Raw genomic sequence first — 21,793 nt, 5'->3', positions numbered from 1 at the left:
AGAACATATTTCTTCCGAGAACTCCTAAACATGCCTCATGCAAGAACAAGGTTGCTTAAAACATACAAAAACACACAGCTTAAGGTAATATAGAATAACTATCCCATTTCTGAATATCAGAAGTGCTTCAATAGTATTTAATAATGAACCTGAATAAAACTGAATTCTATAAGCATTTGATTCTCCAGTCTCATTGATCTACGTGGAATACGGCAGTGTGTTTAGTTTTTAAAGTTTTGCTGCCCATAATATCACTCTTCTGATAAAATATGAATGCTGAATTCATATTTAAAAATATGGCCCAAAGTATTCAAGTATTAACTTAAAAGTTCTATGAAGATACTGGTTTCCTAATTATTTAAATACATTTGCCTATGATTCCAGATGTGGCTCTTACAAAGTAGCAACTGAAACATTATATACTACAAATCTAAGGCACTGCCAATTTGGGGTTAGTGGGCTTAAAATAGAATACTAAATTTTTATTCTACTCCTACATTCCTGTTAGGAGTATTTATGACTATAATTTTCTGCAGACAGATAGACTTTCCTGAGGATACGATTCTCACATTAAACTTTGAAACCCACTGTACATATTTGCAGCCTGGGTCAAAGTGGTTACAGCAGTTTTATTTCTATGGCACCGTCTCAAACCCCTAGAACTGCCACGAGTTAATAAAAGCCTGAAAAGAGAATTATCTCTGAAATGAATTAAATGAACAACGTACATTTCAGCAATAATATAACTTTTTCAGATATAATACATTTATTCTAATGTAATATATAAAATACAAGAAAAACACATTTAAAAAGTAAAGCATACTAAAATCCAATAACTAGTGGTGAAAAATGGCATTGGTTCTATTTAAAAATGGTTTTATTTAATAATCCTTTCATTCGTTCAACAGTTGTAGGTTTCCTACTCTGCATAAGGTACTAGGCTAGGTGCATTAGATACGATGATGAGTGACTCAAACTGGGCCCTCACTATAGATACTATTACTTTCTTCTTCAAAACTCTTTTTCAAAACCCAGCCAAATCTCTGAGTTTTCCAAGGTTTATGCTGGTTGGCAGAACTTTAATCCGAAACATGTGGCAGAGATACAGGCCACTTTCTATTCTTCTTGGTGCTGATATACAAAAAGTGGAATTGTTAAAAACTTAATCATGGTTCTACCTTTGGTTAGAGAGAAAATCTCTATATAAGTTTACATAGTGCTAAATTATTTAAAGGACAGCTATGTCCTTAATGAGGACCTATTTGGAAATTAAGGAAGTTACCCTGAATCCCTAACTGCATATGTCAATGAGGTACTTCACAGATGAAAAAGCATTTTGAAATGTGACCACTGACTAATCAAAATTTGCAAGGCAAAGTTTTTGTAAAGGCTTTGAAGAATAATGCAGCTGAAATATTATCTTCTTTCATATATTTATATTCTTAGACAAGTAACAGAACAGCTACAAAATACCGATGGATACTCTCAATGGCTAAAATAAATTCTATTTTATTTAGAGTGACTACTTAATTTGAATAAATTAAATTCGAAATTATTTTCCAGTGGGAATAAAATTTTAAATGTGTATTAATATTAGAGAGAGAAAAATTTATTACAGTCAAGTGGTATCTGTACTCCTTTAAAGTATAGTGTTAATCACCAAAATATAATTTTAAATTATTTATTTGAGAACACCCCTAATAAAAATATAATTTAGTTATAAAATAGAAATGATGAGATTGAAATTCCTAGAGAGCAATAAATGAATCAGCAACATACAGCAATCTTATCCAGAATACCTATAATGCCCCACACCAAATTGGTCAGTCACTCATTAAAACAAAAAGAACCATTGAAATGCTTAAATCTTGCACTTACCAACCTCCACAATACTAGAACAGTTGGAGTCTGTGAAGCCACCTGGACACTCACAGGAAAAGGAACCTTCAGCCACTCCAGGCAAACAGACACCTCCATTTTCACATGGATTAGGATCACAAATATCGCCTGAGGAATAAAGGAACAGATACTGACTTTTTTGTTTGGTCTCAGGCGCAGGAATGTACTATTTCACATGCCCCACAGATCTTCCCTTGGCAAAGTCACCACACTATTTCGATTTACACATAAGGTATGCAAGATCCATTTGAAACCATGTGCTTTTAAGAGAGAGAGTACATAGCATGGTAAAAATTAAACTTTATAATTCAAACATTGCATACTGAAAGCTATTAACTCAGTTTGGGGTTCCTTCATTACATGTAAATGAAATATTGTCTAATTTGTTACAGAGGATTAGCCTGAATATCTGTGGTAAATTGGTTTATCAATTATTCCAATAAATAACCTTTATATAACCAAACACTTTGCTTTGTAAGTTTGCAATTCTTCTTACTAAAGGAATGGGGTTTATTTCTGGATCCCTAGAATCTGGGCTTGTCTATGTGACTTGCTTTGGCCAATAGGATGTTAGCAGGCTTGAAACCAGCAGAGGCTTGAAAAAGTACTTGAATATTTCTACATCCTCTTCCGGAACCATGCCATGGCTGTGAGGAAAAATTCAGGCTATCTTGCTTGAGAGAAACGTGGAAGGATAAGAGAGAAACTGCTACAGAGAAATAAGTTGTGCCATGACAAAGACCTAAAATACCGTGGCCATGGCTTTGCTACTGAGTGGTAGATGGAATCTGAAAAAACACTGAGAAAAAGGCTACCCATGTTATGTAGAGAGAAGCAATTGGTAAAGCTGTCTGTCACCCGAAGAACGTGGGTGATAGAAAATGTACCTAGTGAACTTTAGCAAATGAGTAATGAGATTTCCAGGTAGAATGTTAGTGTCAGTTGGCTGTTAACAGCTGCATTTGGTGAGGTACCATAAGAAAGAGAGGTGCTAAATAAAGAACTGATCAGTTTGAAAGTAAAGAAAAGGAATATAGAGGGACCAGGACTTGTGATAGGAAATAAAACTGTTTCTCAACTCCAGCCTTTCAAACCAGTGAAAATCAAATCCAGAGCTTTGTCAGAAAGACGTGGCCTCAACATTAATGTCAAAACAAGGATGTGGCTATAAGACACTTTGTGAAAACATTTCAAATAATTCAGATGCAGCCTGACTCTCTCAGCTAAAAAAAGGGGCTTCTAAAAATCTGAAGGGTATTATTCGTGAGCAGCCTGACATATCCAAAGTAGCCCTGATTAAGTCTGGAGAGAAAAGCAGGCTTCAGACAGCATCATGGGTGTGGCTTTACTGCACAGAGAGGGTGTGAATCTGACTCCTAAGAGGCCACACAGTTCTGAGGGGAGCTTTCAGGTGAAAGTGCTACCTCCTGGATTAACAGAGAATGAGGCTTTCCAAAATCTAAAAAAAATTTGGGCCCCAGTTTCCTATACTTTGTATTTCTTAGGAACTTTACTTCCTTATAGGTATTATTATATAGGATTAATATTATATAGAAATAATAATTATTACCAGAACTTATTTCATCTCTTTCCTAGATTAACCGCTTTAAAATTTTAGAAAAGTGAAAATGGAGGTTAAGATTTTTGTCAAATTTAAAAAGTAAATCATTAGATATAATAAGATGATAAAAATACTACATTAGCACTGCAGTAGACATTAGAAAAGAGAATTATGAAATAATGAATAAATGAATGAATGAATATGTTTTGGGAATACCATAGAATTTGGTAGATATGTCAGATCAGGGAAGATTAAATAGTTACATCATAATTTATAAGACAAGGAGCCAATGAATGTTTTCAATATATATTTTAAAGTTTTGACATGGTCAGATCTATATTTTAAGAAGACTCTCCTGGCAGCATCCTATAGAGTGCATTTGAATGAGGAGGGTGACTGGGGATGACTGGTAAAGATATTTCAACAAACTTTCTATCTCTTTATCTATCTAGCTAGCCACCCACTCAGCCATCTCTCCATTTATCCATCCATTTCTCCATCCATCCTTCTACTGCTTGAGTACCTATTTTATAGCAGGCACTGAGGTAAGTGCTGGACATACAGAACTAAAGACAGTCTTTACCATCAAGAAGTACAGAGCCCTACTATAGGAGATTAAAAAAGCAGGAACAATTACACCATGTAGTAATAAGAGCTGTGATTAGTATATATGATCCAAATTGCAGGATCAACAGAGACTTCTAAAAGGATTTAGTGCTATCAGGTGATGCAGAAGAGGAAGGGGTACATGCTCAAGCTTCCAGGCAAAGGGAATAACATACGCAAAGGAAAAAGATCATGGCTCCTTCCTAGAGCTTTGAGTAGGTCACTACAATTAAAGCATAAATGTGTATGAGGAATAGAGACAAATGAGCTAAGAAAAGTAGCATGGTCATATAAATAAAGGCCTTATATGCTGGGCCACATATTTTGAAGTTTCTCTTTAAGCATTGGAGAAACCACAAAAGGACATTGCTCACAGGAAAGTATATGCCCACATTTGTGTTTAGGAATGATGACTCGGGCAGCATTGTATTGGATCAAATGGAGGAGTCAAGGCTGAAGGCAAAAGGACTAAGCATCAATCTTTTGAAGCAGTCTCAGCAAAAAATGATGAGGATTTTCTTAACACTCCTTAGAGGTGGCTATGGCATGGAAAGCAATGGAGGCACCATTTCATCCCAATCCAGTTAACAAATACTAAATAATGCAACAGGAAATGAAAGTCCCCCAAATCACTACCACTCCTCCCCCAGATGCTTAATCTAGAAGCAAAGGCATTACTGTTGAGAGTTTAGAAAGAGTCAATGAGCAGTTTAGAAGTGAGATCATGCCTCTCTGCCTTTGGTGTGAGCAAAGCAGCACAGCTTCACACAGTCAGACTAACAACCTTGTCATCTACTCATTCCAAACATTGCATGAAGATGAGTATTAACACTCAAACATATGAGTTGTCAGTTATAATTCTGAGTATCGTCAATACTACAAAAAGAGGACGTCTACATTCTCCAGACCAGAATCTGTTGTTGCAGCAATGTCAACAGATCAAGGCCTGTTGTAGATTGACTTATTTACAGTGACAGAAGCAATGTCTACAGGAGAAAGGCAAGGCACGAGCAGTATCCTACAGGTTCTCAAGCATGCAGGCTACATTTATATATTTATCCAAAATTGAGAACCTCTCATTCTGATCTTTTTCACTTCTACAGCCAAGTTCCTGCATAGTTTATTAACTGATGTGAGCTTACTGTCCTGACATGCCCAGGGCCACATGAGGCCAGAACGTCTGGTCCCTTTGATTATTTCATCATTATGGGGAGTTTTTGGTGTCCTGAGAAACCTTTCTTGGCACTTGTGCTGCCCCTTCTAGATGATAATACTTAATCTAACCGGTTTTCTACAGGTGTGTATGCCAGGCACATGATGCTTCTGTGGTCCAGGACGATCCGTTCCTCTCTCCTTATGTCTTGTGGTTGTCAGCTGCTGTTTAGCTCATACGTTTTTTTCTCTCTTGTCCGTGTACTTTTTGTTCTTCTTTTCTGCTGATGTCTACTTATTTCTAATACATTATGTACTTGTGAAAATTCATCTTTTACTTTATCCCCATTATTGATATTTACTTAGTGTCGTTCTGAAAGGGAGAAAAGAGGTAATAGATTTGACCAAAATGTTCAAGGTAGAATCGAGATGACATTGTGACCAAACTGATGTAGAGGGTGAAAGATAGCAAGAAATCTGGGTTGATTTCTAGAGCTCCTGCCTGTATGACTGAAGGGCCATCTTTCATGAGGAATATAATGGATTTAGTTTTAAAGAAATTATGTGTTCAAGAAGTCTGTGGGACATCCAAAATAAAAACATCCCATACTCTATTGAATCAGCAGATATGGAGTTGGAGAGGTTTTGCAATAGCATACGTTAAGTGTGAATGAGAAAACTATATCCCAGTGAGAGTCTTTAAAGGGATGGCAGAGGAGAGGAACTGAGGGGAAGGGAGCAGAGAGGAAATAAGAAGAGAGGAGAGGTCCTTGGACATACCAACAAATAAGTACGGAAAAAGAGGAAGAATCTTCAAAAGAGAAAAAGAAGGAAATTTAGGTTAGGCCTCTTCCACTCTAGTATAAATATTCAATTTATTCAACTAAGGTCTAATATATCAAGGTCTGCCTGAGAGTAATAAAGGTTCCCACATGTACCTCTGTTAGATGGACAACGTCTAAAACAAGAAAACAAGGTTTTGGCCTTGGATAAAGTAGAGGGTCGACAACAGAAGCCCGTCAAACATAATTAGGGTTATTATAGGCTGTGCTTTAAGTCCATTCCACACATCTAATTATTATTATTTTTTTTCCTGCTTTTTCTCCCCAAATCCCCCCAGTACATAGTTGTATATTCTTAGTTGTGGGTCCCTCTAGTTGTGGCATGTGGGACCCCGCCTCAACATGGCCTGACGAGCGGTGCCACATCCACGCTCAGGATCCGAACCAGCAAAACCCTGGGCCACTGAAGCAGAGCGCGCAAACTTAACCACTCAGCTATGGGGCCGGCCCCCACACACCTAATTATTAATAGCATCCTTGTGATGGGTTTTCCATGAAGTAAACGCTATGACAAAGTTAGGAGTGTAATACTTCTATTGGGAAGTAATGCCTGTGGAAGATAAAATGAGAAGGAAGCAGAAATGGGCAGAAAAAGCCTTGATCTTGTGATGCAGATCTGACACCGGTGAAAAGAAACGGCAGGGAGAGAAGAACAGGATTGAGCAGGAGAGTCTAAAATGCAGACTTGACAAAGTGTCAGCCACTCCACCTGGAAGCTCCGAAGTGAAGCTTACTCTTTAGAGGAATCCCCCAAGAGCAGAAATGACCAGACACTAGTGCCCTTACCATATTCAGTCATTGGCTGGAGGTGGCCCAGACAGAGTGAGGCTCTAAAGTTTAAGGGGGATCCTGAAAGTGCTGCAGAAGGACGCCCAAAGCTTACTGCCTTCCTTGCAGCTAAACAGCTTGTTGTTTCCTGAAGGGAGATTGGGACCCTGCACCTCCATGCATGCCACAATCCCCTTTCACATTCTCAAAACCGTCCTGATTTAGATAGGTTACATAGTTACCTTGGTCAAAACCATCAGATGTTAGCCTACTATTTTCTCTACACACCCACTATTTCAGTGGGTGGTACAGATGTGGGCTGACACCTCGAGTGGAAACAAACTTTCTCTGCCTGGAATTTCAAGTCCAATTAAAATGCACTGTAGGGACTTCTGACTCCCTGTCATTCCAATTAATCTAAGAAAGCATCAGTTCAGATAAGAATCCTGATTAAAATGCAATAGACTCCTGGACTTCAAATCAGTGTTTTTGTCTGGTTGTTTATTTGGTTCTCAGTGGATGTGTTGGTAGGGTCTTTTAAAACTAAGATGGCAACCAGTACAAGAAGGCAGGCTCAATAAAGGAAAATAGGACAGTAGATGATTTCATGGTTCTTTATTCCACTGTCAGCAAGCTCCCAAAATATACCTCTGCATATAGTAATCTGTGTGCAATGTTACACCTTGATGCTTCTTGGCTGGCTGGCCTCACCTGCTTTAGATCAGGACAGATGTGTTTAATTTGAATCTAACTATGTTTTATGATTCCATCTGCAGTTTATGGCAGACTCAGGCGAATTAAGCTGATGCCGATTTGCCTTTTGGCAATAGAGTGAAGCAATTATTTTTCCCAGAGGCAAGAAATCATTGCAGCTAAATTTAACTTCCTGTTTGTCTGCTCTTCCCCCCACACTCTCCAGGGTTCTGCTTGGACTGGGACCCTCCTGTCTGTGTTCCTTGTCCACTTCATTCTTCCCGCCCCCTCACCACCTGTTGCCGGTCACCTCCTGTTCAAGGTGATTCGGGGACTGTCTTATTTCACTTCATTATCAGTTTTCAATCCATGATTTTTTAACCTAGAGAGCAGAGTATATAAGCATCTAAAATATCATGTAGCACTGCAAAAGACAATGCACTAAAAAAGCCCAAAATATCAAAAACTAAAAATCTAAAATCTGTACCTTTATGATTGTGGTTGTGTTTTGTTTCTATGAGCTCAGTATATAACTATGCAACTTCTAATGCCAGGTAAAGGAGAAAATTCTATGTTGGCGCTAATCTTGGAATCAGTGGACAGAACAGCTAATGTCTCTCAGCAATATTTAAAGTCTCAGATGGTTTATGCATCCACTTCTCTTTATATGTTAGCACCTATCTGCAGTTCACAGTTCAGAGAATCACAGATCCATTCCTCATGTATTGCTACTCCTGGAACCACATTAGACGCTGGAAATATAGCCTAGACGAGGGCACATAAGGTTCCCACACTCTTAGAGTTCATATTACAGTGGAGGGGACGCATAACAAAAACTTACAAATAAATAAGCAAGGTATTGCCCACAGTAATCAAAACCATGGGAGTCGGGGGAGAAAAGGAGAACAGAGTGATGAAAAGGCAGTAAATAGAACTGGTTACTTAAAATAGTCAAAAAGGCTTCTCTGAGGAGGCGCCACTTGAACTGAAACCTGAAGGATGAGGGTGAGCCAGTCACGTTAAAACCTAAGGAAGAGCATTCTAAGCCAAAGTACAGCAAGTGTGTGCCCTAGTGACAAGCAAGACAGCGATGAAATCAAGGAATGGAAAGGAGGCCAGTGTATCTGGTACATAGTCATAAAATGTCACTAATTGGTTTTTGCAGCAACACAATCTTAGTAGGAATCTATTTATAATTTAAAGCCCCCATTCTATCCTCTATCCTCATGTTAATCAAGGGCATTTCTGCTAAGCCTTAATATGCATCAAACATCTGCTGAAAACATATTATTGTATTTACATGTTAATGTACTTATATATTTATATATTGATCTTCTTACATATTAATATATTCACATAGTGCTGCTAATGTATTCATGTATTTACATAGTAATGTAAATATATTAATAATTGATTTGGATGAGTGCATCCCTCTCCATTTTCTCTGCTTTTTCAGCAGTGCTAGAAGCCACCTAGACTATGTCTGTGCTCTCAGCCCTGCCATCTCTCCATTTCTGCAAAAAAATTTGTATACAGCTGTAAAATTGAAAAGAAAAATGTGTGGGAGCAGCCCTGTGGCTAAGCGGTTAAGTTCACACACTCCACTTTGGCGGCCCAGGGTTTCACTGGTTTGGATCCTGGGCGCAGACCTAGCACAGCTCATCAAGCCATGCTGAGGTGGCGTCCCACATAGCAGAGACAGAAGAACCTACAACTAGAATATACAAGTATGTACTGGGGGGCTTAAGGAGAAAAAGAAAAGGAAAAGAAAAAAAACCCCCAAAATGTGGTAACATATCCCTCAAGCATGTTACTTCAATAACACAAGATATAATTTAATTTCTTCAATACCTCTGCAAACTGGATGTGAGGATATTATAATACATAGGAAAATATGTGGGAAAACAGAACACAGAGACTGTTTAAATTCATATTCCAGAACCACGACAATGCACGTCTGTCCGTTATAAACTCATCGTTAGTTTACTGCTCTCCCATTGAACTTGGCAGCTATGCTTCTATAGTTTCATTGAAAAACTGAAAGAAAATAAAAGCTTTGTCTTCAATTGCACAAGTTAGAATTTGAACCGACCTGTAAACAGAGTACTTGGCAAAATGAGCCAATTCCAGTACACAAGTGAGCAATAACTCTAGTTAAAATGAGATAAAGTTCATGAGAATTTGCATACTCAACCTGGTAAAACTCACAGGAAATGTTAGCACCCTTATGACTTACTGCCAGTGAAATTGTGCAGAGCAAAATAAATGTCACTTTGTGAATCAACAATAGGCCTCTCAATTTACTTGGGTGCCTCTTGAGAGAACATTTCTGTTGCATATTGAGACTTCATTTGTACGGTCTAATGAGTGTGATGCATAGATTTTGATCTTAAAGCTTTCCTTCACAAACTAAAGCTTATGAATGTGGCTAGTTTAAATTTTAACAAAACAGTTAAAAAGGCTTGATCTGATTGTTAGCTTCCTATGTGCTTTAAAAATAAATTCCAGTTTATATTTCAGACCATCCTGCTATTAGGAGGAATAGAGAAGGAAATAAGGAAAATGCTGATAAGAATAAGTTTATTTGCATTGATACGATCTACCATTTTACTGGAAAATCACTGAACCATCCAGTGTAATAAAAGATCATCCAATTCTACACCTTGATCATCATAGGGTCCCAAAATGACCATATTTAGCCACGGAAGACACAAAGCTAAAAAATGAACAAAGAAACTTCCCAGACTTACTCAGAACCACACTAAAGCTAATCTAAAGCAGGATGTCTCTCAGCTGTTAACGTGGTTTATCCCACTATTTCTGAAGACATTTTTCTTTTTAGATAACTTTATAATTGCTAAAGGAATACTGCACTGAAGAGAGAAGAAAATCAGCATCAATTGCTGAGTGTTGACTATTCGAATTTTACCTTGTTTCACACACAGCTTCAATCAAGGCTGAATGCATGAAAAGATAAAAATATTTTGGGCTCTATACTTTGAAAGAATCTTTTGGCATATTTTGTATTTTAAAACACTCTAGAGAGTTACTTAAAATAACAAAATCTAGAGTTTTTAGAATTGAAAGGGACATTAGAGATGATCTAGCCCAGTGGTCCTCAAACTTTGCTGTATATTAGAGTCATGGGGGAGCTTTTCAAATTCCTGATGCCCAGTGCAATTAAATCAGAATCACTGGGGATGGGACCCAGCTCTCCACATTTTTTTTAAGCTCATCCAAAGAATTCAATGTATTAAAGAAGAAGGAAAATGAATAGGAGAAAGTGAGGAAGGAAAGAAAGGACGGAAGAAGGAAGGAAGGAAAGATGAAAGGTTCCTGCTGTCGGCTGAGAGGATGGCAAATGAGGAAAGATATGTATTTGACCATCTTTCTTTGTTAATACACTATGCGTTAGGAAAGAATCATTTGCAGGAAGCTAGAACTGGCAAACTGAAAATAAAGGCACACGGTATGTTAGGGAGACTAGAATAGATACTACTTAATCTGACATATATTGAATTCCTACCAAATAATGAACTGAAATTTTATAAATTACCAGAAAATTCAACCATACAGAAAAATTCTCAAGTACTTTTTGACTATATTATTTCTATCTATGAAGAATATCCATCTAGTCATTCAGTTAATATTTACTGAAGCCCATCTATTAAAAGTGATCACTGCTGTACATACTGTGGGGCCCCTGATGGACAATTACCTGTTTCCTAGAGTCTAATGAAAGACACCAATATGTTGACAGGTAGCTACCACTGCATGTTAAGTCTATGAGAAAGGAAACGCCTGGCGCCAAGGGCACACAAGAGGGGGCACCAAACTCAGAACTGTGAGTTACGAAGCCTTCCCAAAGCCAGTGATCTCCAGTTTGAGTCCACAGGATTCGTGGAAGCCAGCCAAGCAATGAGGCAGGAGGCAGAGGGGAAAGCACGTGCAAACGCAGGGAGCAGAGCTGGAGCATGTGTTTAAGAAACAGGACGAAACTCACTTTAGCTGGAGAGAAGAAAGTCAACAGAAAGGCAAGAGGTAAGATTGAAGAGTAGGCACTGGCCAGTATATGCAGTGTCTTTAAGACACTCATAAGGAGTCCTGAGCATAAAGAACAACCATTAAGGATGCTAAGCAAGAAGGTGATATGAATTGGACTTCAGATAACTCACCTCGGCTGCAGTGGGGAGAATGGATTACAAGGAGGCAAAATCTAAGGGTGACAGACCAGTTAGGAAGCAGCAAAAGTTATTTTGTCACAAGAGATTGCAGGCTTGGATTAAAATACTAATAATGGAAATAGAAGTGGATTCCAAAAGATATATTGAGAAACAAAATTGTCAGATCTAATGCGATGGTTGAAAGGAAAGAAAAGAACTAAGAATGAAACGCACATCATATCAAAATTCAACAAAAAGCTCTGCCTTTCATTTTGATAGAAAACACACTTTAAAGAGCAAGTTTGGGGATGGTGGTGAAGCGAGGTGATGAATTCGTTTTGGAAATGTTCAGACTGAAGTGCCTATAGACATCCACCACTCAGTGGGAAGTTTGTTTTATGGATTTGAACCTGGGGAGAAAGAATCAGGCTGGAGATAGAGAAATTAGCAGAGCTGATTTTTTAAATCATGGGCATGTAAATAAATTCTGAAAAGAATGGAAATGTGGTCTAGAGCAGACACATGTTTCTCACTATAAACTCTCTAAAGTTTGGAATCATTTCAACTTACTCACCAAATTCTGCCCTGTGCCAAAGACCAGTGCCCGATATATAGTCAGTTTTATCCAAATAGAATGTTATGCAAATAAAAACGAGTGGGAGACAGGGCTTGCAAATATATTTAAAATGGCAGAAACTTGACAGTGTTTTGGTACTGATGGGAAGCAGCTACTAACAAGAAGCAGTCAGAGATACAGCCGAGAAGGAATACTGAGAAGGGGAGGGGCTGTGAAAAAAATCTGATGGATGGGCCTCAGAGTACACGTGGAAGAATTCACCTTTGGAGGGAAGAGGGAGACCCATGTAATAGAAGGTTTGGGCCCGGATGCCTGTATGTTCATAGATCCTGTTACACAGATGAAGGGAGTTCCCATCTGGTATTTTCTCTGTGTGGGAGGCTGCTGAAAATCGGATGGGATCAGAGGCTTGACAAAAATGGAAGATAACATGCACCTGCGCTAAACAGGTTACTGCCTGGAAAAACGGAGAAAAAAGATTAAGGGAAAGCACTGAGGGCTCAATTGAGTTCGGAGACAAGAATTGATAGTGGCAACATGTACTCAACCATGTATCTGGTTGGAGGTCAACAGCTGGGGCGCATGCGGGAAGTAGAGGACCAGGTCCAGGTTTTTCGTTTTGCCAGATAGGTGTGGCAAGGGTCAAAGGAACACAGCAGTGACAACTGACTGCTTCTGATTTTTTGGAAAATGCAGAAGATAACTGACTGAATTTTATGCTCTAAGATTATATATTTTTATAATTATGCAAAAATTATAAACCCAGTGAAAGCTTCTTTCAGAGAATATTGCAGTTGACAGCAAAGGACAAACTAAAAGATAGAATTTGCCTGCTATATATAGATAACTCAGTTCGTCATGATGCTAACAGTGCATCAATCCTTGTCAAGAACATAAACTCACATGGACTGTATAAAACAATCAGGTGATATGAAAAAGATGAAATTCAGAACCATATCCAATTGGGGAAGCTTCACATTGTCTTCTTACTTAGATCTTAGATTGTCAGTTCTGCCTTTTCTAAATGCAAAACTGCTCGGCCACGATATAAAAATCACCACCAAGGAAAAATGAGTGGAAAACAAGCCTGCTAACTTGCTCACTTATTAAGCATGGTGATGCAAAGGAAAAAAAAAGCAGAATATTTTCTTAATCATTGGATAACACATATTATCAATTTTTCAGGCAGAAAGTATATGTCATGTTAAAATTGCAAAATAAATTTGCAAAGTCTAATTTTGTGTTTTATTTAGAATCTTATTTTTAAAAAGTCATAATTTAAGACAGCAGTGGAATGACAGTTTCAAATGACAGCATGTAAAAGCTGAAGGAGTATCTTTTACTAAGTGCAGCCCCAACTGTTTACTGCCAGATGTTTAAAGTATCAATCATCTCATCACAAAATATGTTTATAAACTGCGTCACTGAACCTGACTATACATATTCATCCATTTGGTGGTTGAAGAAAAAAAAGAATCATGAAACTGAAAACTAGTCCTCTTTCAACAAAAAGAACCAATAGAGACATCTATCTAATTTATGGAATGTAAGTCATATTTTAAAAGTGAGATTTCTATCTTGATTAAATTTTGTAAAAAGTAATGATTTCATATTCACCTTTTACAGCAATATTTTCACATGAAAGTGACACTTTATAATAACACTTTAAGTAGCTGCTGAATGCTCTAATTCCAGGTAATCTCTAAAATTTCAGAATTTAAATCTTTTTGTCCACAGCCAAAACAGACTTAGAGAGCAGAAACATAAACTACTTGGATGGGCCACTCTCTGTAGGCATGCTTATTGATAAACTTGAGAACATATTAGCTCTCTAATTCTTTGAACAAACATGGAATCTGTTATTCAGATGGAAGGGCTCCATGGCCAATGTGTTTTCCTAATGCAAGGAAGTTCCTGACAGGAAAGACAGCTGAGCAATTAACTCAGTGGAAGTCAGAAATTATGGGTGTCCTTGCCATCTTCTTCATTTTCAACAGGTATCAGGATAGTGCTGTCAGCACTCCAGTTTGCATCTTTATAGGGAACAACCTGATTGCAAGGAGTGAAGCAAAGTGCACTTCCTTCAGGGGTTCTAGACACCTTAATGGAACTCCATTTACAATAGTAGTGCTTTTACACTAAAAAGACCAGGAAAATACTTAGGCAGTGGGACTATGTTACCCCTCTGGCCTACCAACTAGAAATATGTCTTGCTAAAAGGAAGCCGTTAAGCATAGAAATGGACAACACTTTGATAACTTCAACACATTGAAAAACCCATTGCCTCTATTCTATCAATAGTCTTGATTCCACACGGGGTCACACACTGTGAGGCCTTACCTGGTAATCAATCTCTGTATGCCTCCTGTCCTCAATTTTGTGATATGTGATACCCACCAGCTCCTTCCTGGTCCCTGAAGCAGCCCTGGTCTGAAAGGGGAGGGTCTTATGCAGCTCTAGCCCAGCACTCAGAACTCAGCATCAGTTTATCTCCACTATTAGTGAGGCTCTGACCTTATTTGTCTTTCTCTTTTCTCATTGGTTGAATTACTGCCTATGCAATTTTGTTACTGACTCTCAAATGAGGTGCTATGGGTACAGTTTAGAATAATCTGGGCTATAGGGCTTCAAACTACTTAAACCCCCTGGGAAACTCCCTGTCCCAAGTCCCACATAGCTTCTTTTTGACAAATTGTCTTGATGACATAGCTATCCATGGGCCTGAAATCATGCAACCTGTTCCTGAAAAAAAATTTCTGATATAAATTACCTGTTTTCTCAAATTTCCAAATTTCATATGCCCTTGGATTCTTCTATTCCATCACTTAGCTGATGTTAGAACATTTCCTTGTTTTATATTAACATTAGTCAACATATTTTGTGCCTTAACTACCTGCCAAACGTAAAACTAAGCGTTTTGAGTATTATCTCACTTAATTCTCATAATATTCCTATGAGAAACTTTGCTGATATTATTAATAAGCCTCATTTCACATATGAAAAATCTGAAATTTATTAAAACTGCAGGATTTACCTAGAGGCCTACAGTATCAATGGTGAAGTGATTCACACATACGCAGCATGGCTTAGAAATAAGCAACTGCGTATGTGGGGATGGTTTCCCTCGGCCCTATTCTCCTTCTCCTTTTCTCTTCACCTCTTCAAGTTCTTCACTTTCTTCAAGTTCATTTTATTCTTTAACAAGTGGCCAATTATTTAGTAGTGTTGTGTGTTGCCTACCTTCTCATCCTATGGATAACTTTGGCTTCTTGGGTGAATCCTCCCATCACTTGCATACCTGATCCTCTTTTTACTTTAAGGGGAACAATTCTGGGTCCAGTCTGAAGTTAATATGGCTATGTCCCTTAGTATGAACTTTCTCCTCCTAGTGCAGGCAAGGCTTACTATCACTGAAAAGCAATGGCAAGCATTTGATATCAGGTCAGATAGTGGAATAGAACACTTTGCCAAAATATGCTATGTTGATATATTAATTCCTTAATGATATAGTCATTCCTTATTATATAAATTATTAATTAGATAAGTCTGTAGGGCCTGAGTCTTATAAAAGAAATTCATCAACAATTACCAATCTTACTTGGAAAATTATGTGGATCAACAGCATATGAATCATTATTTGAGTCAGGGATAACAAATCCTAGAATAAGATCTGGTTCATAGTAGGTTCAATATATACCTAGGGAAAGAGTCTCATACATATAATGGAATGAACTTATGTTTATGCTCTCCTAGCAAAAGAAATACAATGATGACAAGCAATCACATGAAAATAATGAAACACTTGCAATAGAGATATGGCTTTTGGAAGCTTGAGTAACACATCTCAGCCATAATTTAACTAGAAAGAGTTCATTGTCCCTCCTATTGAATGGCAGATGTAGATTAACAAATCACTAAAATAGAGCTATTAGCAGAAGTAATGAAGGACTTCTGGACTGTTCGGCTTATGATTGCTTTCTTTTCAGTTGTGAAGGATCCTTTAAGCAACAGAGTCCGTTATGCATTTTCTCTGTGTAAACACCAATGCTTTCTGAATCCATGTTATGTTTACAAAGATAAGATTATAGCCAATTAACATATGATAGTAAAATGATTCATCATTGAGAATTTAAGTATAAGAGCACACAGATTCAAAATAATGCAGTTAATGTTTCAGACATTGATGTCACTGACAATACACAAAGATGCTCTGAACATAAAGTTTCTCCCTCAGGTTTTAAGACAATAATGATGATACCTCTGCTTTATTGTGGATCTACTATGATCCAAGTACTTTTATTGTTAGAAAAAACTAAGACGATTGCCTATATTCACAGCATTTGAATGCTGGCAGTATAATTCAGGAGTCTGAGCTATTAATCACCACCTTCTACTGTCCCATTTTAAAATTCAACATTTTGTCTAATTCTAAAAATAGTATGTATGTGTTGGGAAAATTGGATAGCCACATGCAAAAGAATGAAACTTGACCCCTATCTTACACCATACACAAAAATCAACTCAAGATGGATTAAAGATTTGAACTTAAGACCTAAAATCATGAAACTCCTAGAAGAAAACATAGGGGATAAGCTCCTTGATATCAATCTTGGCAACAATTTTCTGGACTTGACACCAAAAGCAAAGGCAACAAGAGCAAAAATAAACATGTGGGACTACATCAAACTGAAGAGCTTCGCACAGCATAGCAAACAATCAACAAAATGAAAAGGCAACCTACAGAATGGGAGAAATGTTTGAAAGTCATGTATCTGATAAGGGGCTAATATCCTAAATATATTTTAGAAATCATATAACTCAATGGCAAACAAACACTCAGATTTAAAATGGGCTAAATAGACATTTTTCCAAAGAAGATATACAAATGGCCAACAGGTACATGAAAAGGTGTTCAGCATCACTAATAATCAGGAAAATGCAAATCAAAACCACAAGGAGATAACACCTTACACCCTTTAGAATGGCTGTTATCAAAGACAAGAGATAAGCATTGGCAAGGATGTGGTGAAAAGAGATCCCTAATGCACTGTTGGTGGGAATGTAAATTGGTGCATTTGCTATGAAAAATCCTATGGAGTTTCCCGAAAAAATTAAAAATAGAACTACAATATGATTCAGCAATCCCACTTTTGGGTATATAGCCAAAGGAAATGAAAACAGGATCTCAAAGAGATCTCTGCACTCGCATATTCACTGTAGCATTATTCGCAATAGCCAAGATATGGAGACAACCTAAGTGTTTGTCAATGGATAAAAGAATAAAAAAGATGTGATATATAGAGAGAGAAAGAGAGAGAATATTATTCAGTCATGAGAAAGAAGAATATCCTGCCATTTGTGACTACATCGATGTAGCTTGAAGGCATTATGCTAAGTGTAATAAGTCAGATAGAGACAAACAAATACTGTATGATATCGCTTATATGTGGAATCTAAAAAAGCCAAATGCATAGAAACAGATAGTAGACTGGTGGTTACCAGGAGCTGAGGGATGGGGAAAATAGGAAGATGATGGTCAAAGACTACAAACTTTCAGCTATAAGACGGGTAAGTTCTGTGTATCTAATGTACATCATAGTGATTATAGTTAATACTACTGTATTGCATACTTGAACGTTGCTAGGAGAGTGGATCTTAAGTGTTCTTACACCAAAATGTTCTCACCATGTGTGAGGTGATGCAGGTGTTAGCTAAAGCTATGGTGGTCATCATTTTGTAATATATAAGTGTATCAAATCAACATATTGTACACCTTAAACTTGCACAATGTTATCTGTCAGTTTTATCTCAATAAAGCTGAAAAAAAATAAAAAATAGTGTATGTTTATTGCAAACAGCTTAGATAATACAGTAATAGAGAAAGCAGGAAGCACAAGTTCTCTATAATCCCGTCCCTAAACTATAATCATTACTAATTTAAGTTACATCCCACAAAACTTTTCTCTGTTTACCTCTACTCATTTTAATCACATACTTTGTGTGTGTGTGTGTGAGGAAGATTGGCCCTGAGCTAACATCTCTTGCTAATCTTTCTCTTTTTGCTTGAGGAAGATAGTCCCTGAGCTAACATCTGTGGTAATCTTCCTCTACTTTATATGCGGGGCATCGCCACAGCATGGTTTGATGAGTGGTATGTAGGTCTGTGCCCAGCATCTGAACCCATGAACCCCAGGCCGCCGAAGCAGAGGGCAGGAACTTGACCACTATGCCATCAGGCTGTCCCCTAATCAAGTATTTTTTAACTATAAAAGAAATAAAGGAATATCTTTTCTTAAAAAGTGATAAGAAGTTATTAGATAGATTTTAAATATCCCCCCTTCCCTGCTTTTCATTCTTGAACCCTAGAAGTAGCCACTGCTGGCTCTTTTTTTGTATCCTTTCTGAAATTTATAAGTACTTTCTTTTATGTTTGTTTTACAAAAAATTAACAGAAATGGCACGTTTTCCATACCTTGTTTATTTTGCTTTACAATGTTTCAGAGATTGTCAGAACAAAGACAGTTCGTTCTGATTAGCAAATATATGGTCTCCAAACATATGAGTATGCCGTAATTTACATGCAGTTCCTTACTACTGCACATTTAGGAGGTCTCCAATTTTTCCTGTTACAAACAATTATGAATCAATTATTCCTGCACAAACGTCTTTGAGAACTTTTATTTCTACTAGCAATATAACCTTAGAAGAGGGCATATGCTTCAAAAAATTTTATTAATACTACCTAATAGCCTTCCAGAAATATTATCCCAATTTAGAATACCGCTAGTAGTATATCACACTTCTTTACAGTTGGTGGCATTGGGCCAGGACTGTTTCCAAATTAATTTACATTATTGTAAGCAATATGTACATATGATTCCTGTTCCTCCTTAATAGGAGCAGTTTACAACGTTGGTTCCAAAAAATAACACTGAATTCTTGTCACCTGGGAAAAAGAATAAAGGACGATCTGCTTAACTGCGTAACTAATCAAAGAGATACAAATTTGGAGGCTCTTAAAGCTTTAACTGTCTTCTGAATGTGGGCCGCAAAGTTAGTATGATTGTTACTGGCAATTTTCCCAGCCCTAGGGTTAGGAAACTCAGGAGACATATCAGTAGACACCGAACAGCCTCCAGAGGACCTGCCTGCCATTCTTTCCCCTTCTCCCAGACTTGAGCTTGGAATTACTCTTTAGAGATCATTCGAATTTGTAAGCATGGGGTCAATGCTGCTGGATCTTGTCAAAATCCTTTGTTAAATGAAAAAATAAGACAGACTCTATGATCTCTCTCTAGCAGTAGAGAAAGGGGGAGAAAGATCTAGAAAGATAAATGCAAAGAGATCAACAGTGGCTATCTCTAGATAGGGAGGTAATGGGAACTTTTAAATATTCTTCATTGTGTTTATCTTTATTTTGTAATGTTTTCTAGAATTATATGCACTGCTTTTTTGTAATAAGAAAAAACTTAATTAAAAATCTCACAACATTTAAAAATCCAATTAGCAGCTAGGTAGAAGCAGAAATGCAAACTACTAAGGTTGAATTGAAAGAAACAGAGGTTAGTGAGCATTATGACGGGCCATGAATGTTTAATGTTTACTGAATGCAGGGAATACTAACAACGTAATCTTTAGGAACCCAGCCTGTTCTCGTCAGAGACACATCACAGGTGTGAACTCTCAAGGCTCATTGTAGCTGTTAAACTCTGGAACCTGAGGACAGACAGATATCTGTCAGGAAATACGCTGATGTGGTTTGTGGTATTCCTTGTCAACTTATAACATCTCTTTGCTAAAATTAATGCATAATTCAATTCTAATTTATTTTTTATTTTGATTGACATGTATCCTGAGAGGGTAACCTTTCTGTGTTTTATTTAATTGTATGTAATTTTTAAAATTAATAATGATACTATCACCAACAACTATAAAAGCCAACTATTAAGTACTCCTTATATACCAAGCATTGTTCTAAGCACTTTATAAACATTATCTCATATAAACTTCACAGTAACTGTATGACATGGATGCTACTATTATCAGTATTTTGGTGATTAAAAAAAGTTATTAAAAAGCGAGGTTAAATAAATCACTCAAGATTCCACATCTAACAAGCAATGTCATCTATATTCAACCTGGTGCAGTCTGATTTCTTATTCTCTGACCTAGAACCTGGCAGAGGAATAAAGTGATATCCATGAAGCAGGCAGAAATGAAAATATCATAGAAACATAAGTAATGGTCTGCATCCCTTACACAGCCCAATCCTGAAAAAGAAGTCTTAGTCATTTGTCCATGCCCTGATTCATTCAAGAATAATTTACTGTGCTTCTACAGATTCAAGACAGAGAGTTAATTAGCATGAGAGTTAAACTACAAACTTATGACACAGTCCTGGTCTGCCTAATTTATTCTTCACATTTTTATCCAGACAACTTAAAATTCAGCTTTTCTGGATCTTTCTAAAAGAACAGAAATAGACAAAATTGACTCTATTTGAAAATATCACATTATTAATATAAACTTTAATGTGGAATTACAATGCCCCTTTAACTGTCACTTAAAATAAAAAAGAGATTTAGTTTGTTACAGAAAGAAAACTAATGTTGATATTCAGAGGATCCCTCATGAATGATTTATGTCCCTTTGATTTTTTCAGTGAAGTCACTAGTCAGTGATATGTTGTACACTTGTAAGCTACCAAGATTTCGCTTACCTCTGGAAAAATTATCTATTTTACGTTCATTTCGAAACCCTTATCAGGTTCTCCACTTTGATTAATAAAATTATGTCTCATGCTTTTTAAAGTAATTACTTAATTACTAAATCAGCCATATCCTAATACTCTGGGGAATAGAATTCAATTTTAGTAACTTTATTGGCATGATAAAATCTAGAAGCATTTCCAGGGTCAATATAGAAACTCTTCCGGCAGAGTGACGTCACCCACAGCAGTGGAGGGAATTACACACCACACCCTCAACTGAGGAATGATTCAGATTCCAATACTCCAATACTCCGCTACCATTATTTTCTCAGGAGATTCCCTTGGAGCTTTTCTTCTTCTTAATTCAAATTTTTTTAATTTAATTTTGTTCTTTAACAACAACAACAAAGATAAAGAAAGAAAATCTGGAACTACCTGCATTTCATACTGTGTAACGGCATGGAATTATAAGCTCAGGAAGCATCCAAGCCTGGGGCAATGAACACACTTCACGGGGTGGCCAGTGGCTCTACCTCTGTTTCTCTACTGCTCTCTTGGCTTTGCTTGTCTCGAGAATGTGGTCAGGTATCAGAAGGATTTCTCATATAGTACCAAAAGGACCAAAGCCATAATAGGATTTGAAACCACACACTGTGACATCCAGAAAAAGAGAGAGAGTCTCTGATAAGCACTCTTCACTAAGAGCAAGGGAATTCTTCTCCACAGGACTTGGAATTTTCCCCATTACTTACTACTCCTAAGTGGACATGTACAATGAGCATTTCTGATCTAATTCCTACCTTTAGGAGAATGCCTTGTGCT

At 37.3% G+C, this 21,793-nt stretch overlaps 1 protein-coding gene across 2 annotated transcripts in view; it reads right to left on the bottom strand.

The window, feature by feature from the left end:
* Positions 1-21,793, bottom strand: part of EDIL3 (EGF like repeats and discoidin domains 3) — a 381,208-nt gene that overhangs the window by 259,219 nt on the left and 100,196 nt on the right. For both annotated transcript variants that reach the window (XM_001504634.5, XM_003362850.5), the window contains exon 2: positions 1,879-2,007. In XM_001504634.5, the coding sequence (XP_001504684.3) occupies positions 1,879-2,007 (129 nt within the window). The remainder of the gene's footprint in view (positions 1-1,878; positions 2,008-21,793) is intronic.

Source organism: Equus caballus, chromosome 14 (genome assembly GCF_041296265.1).
Source record: "Equus caballus isolate H_3958 breed thoroughbred chromosome 14, TB-T2T, whole genome shotgun sequence".
NCBI lineage: Eukaryota > Metazoa > Chordata > Mammalia > Perissodactyla > Equidae > Equus > Equus caballus.
This window is presented reverse-complemented; position numbering and strand designations above follow the sequence as displayed.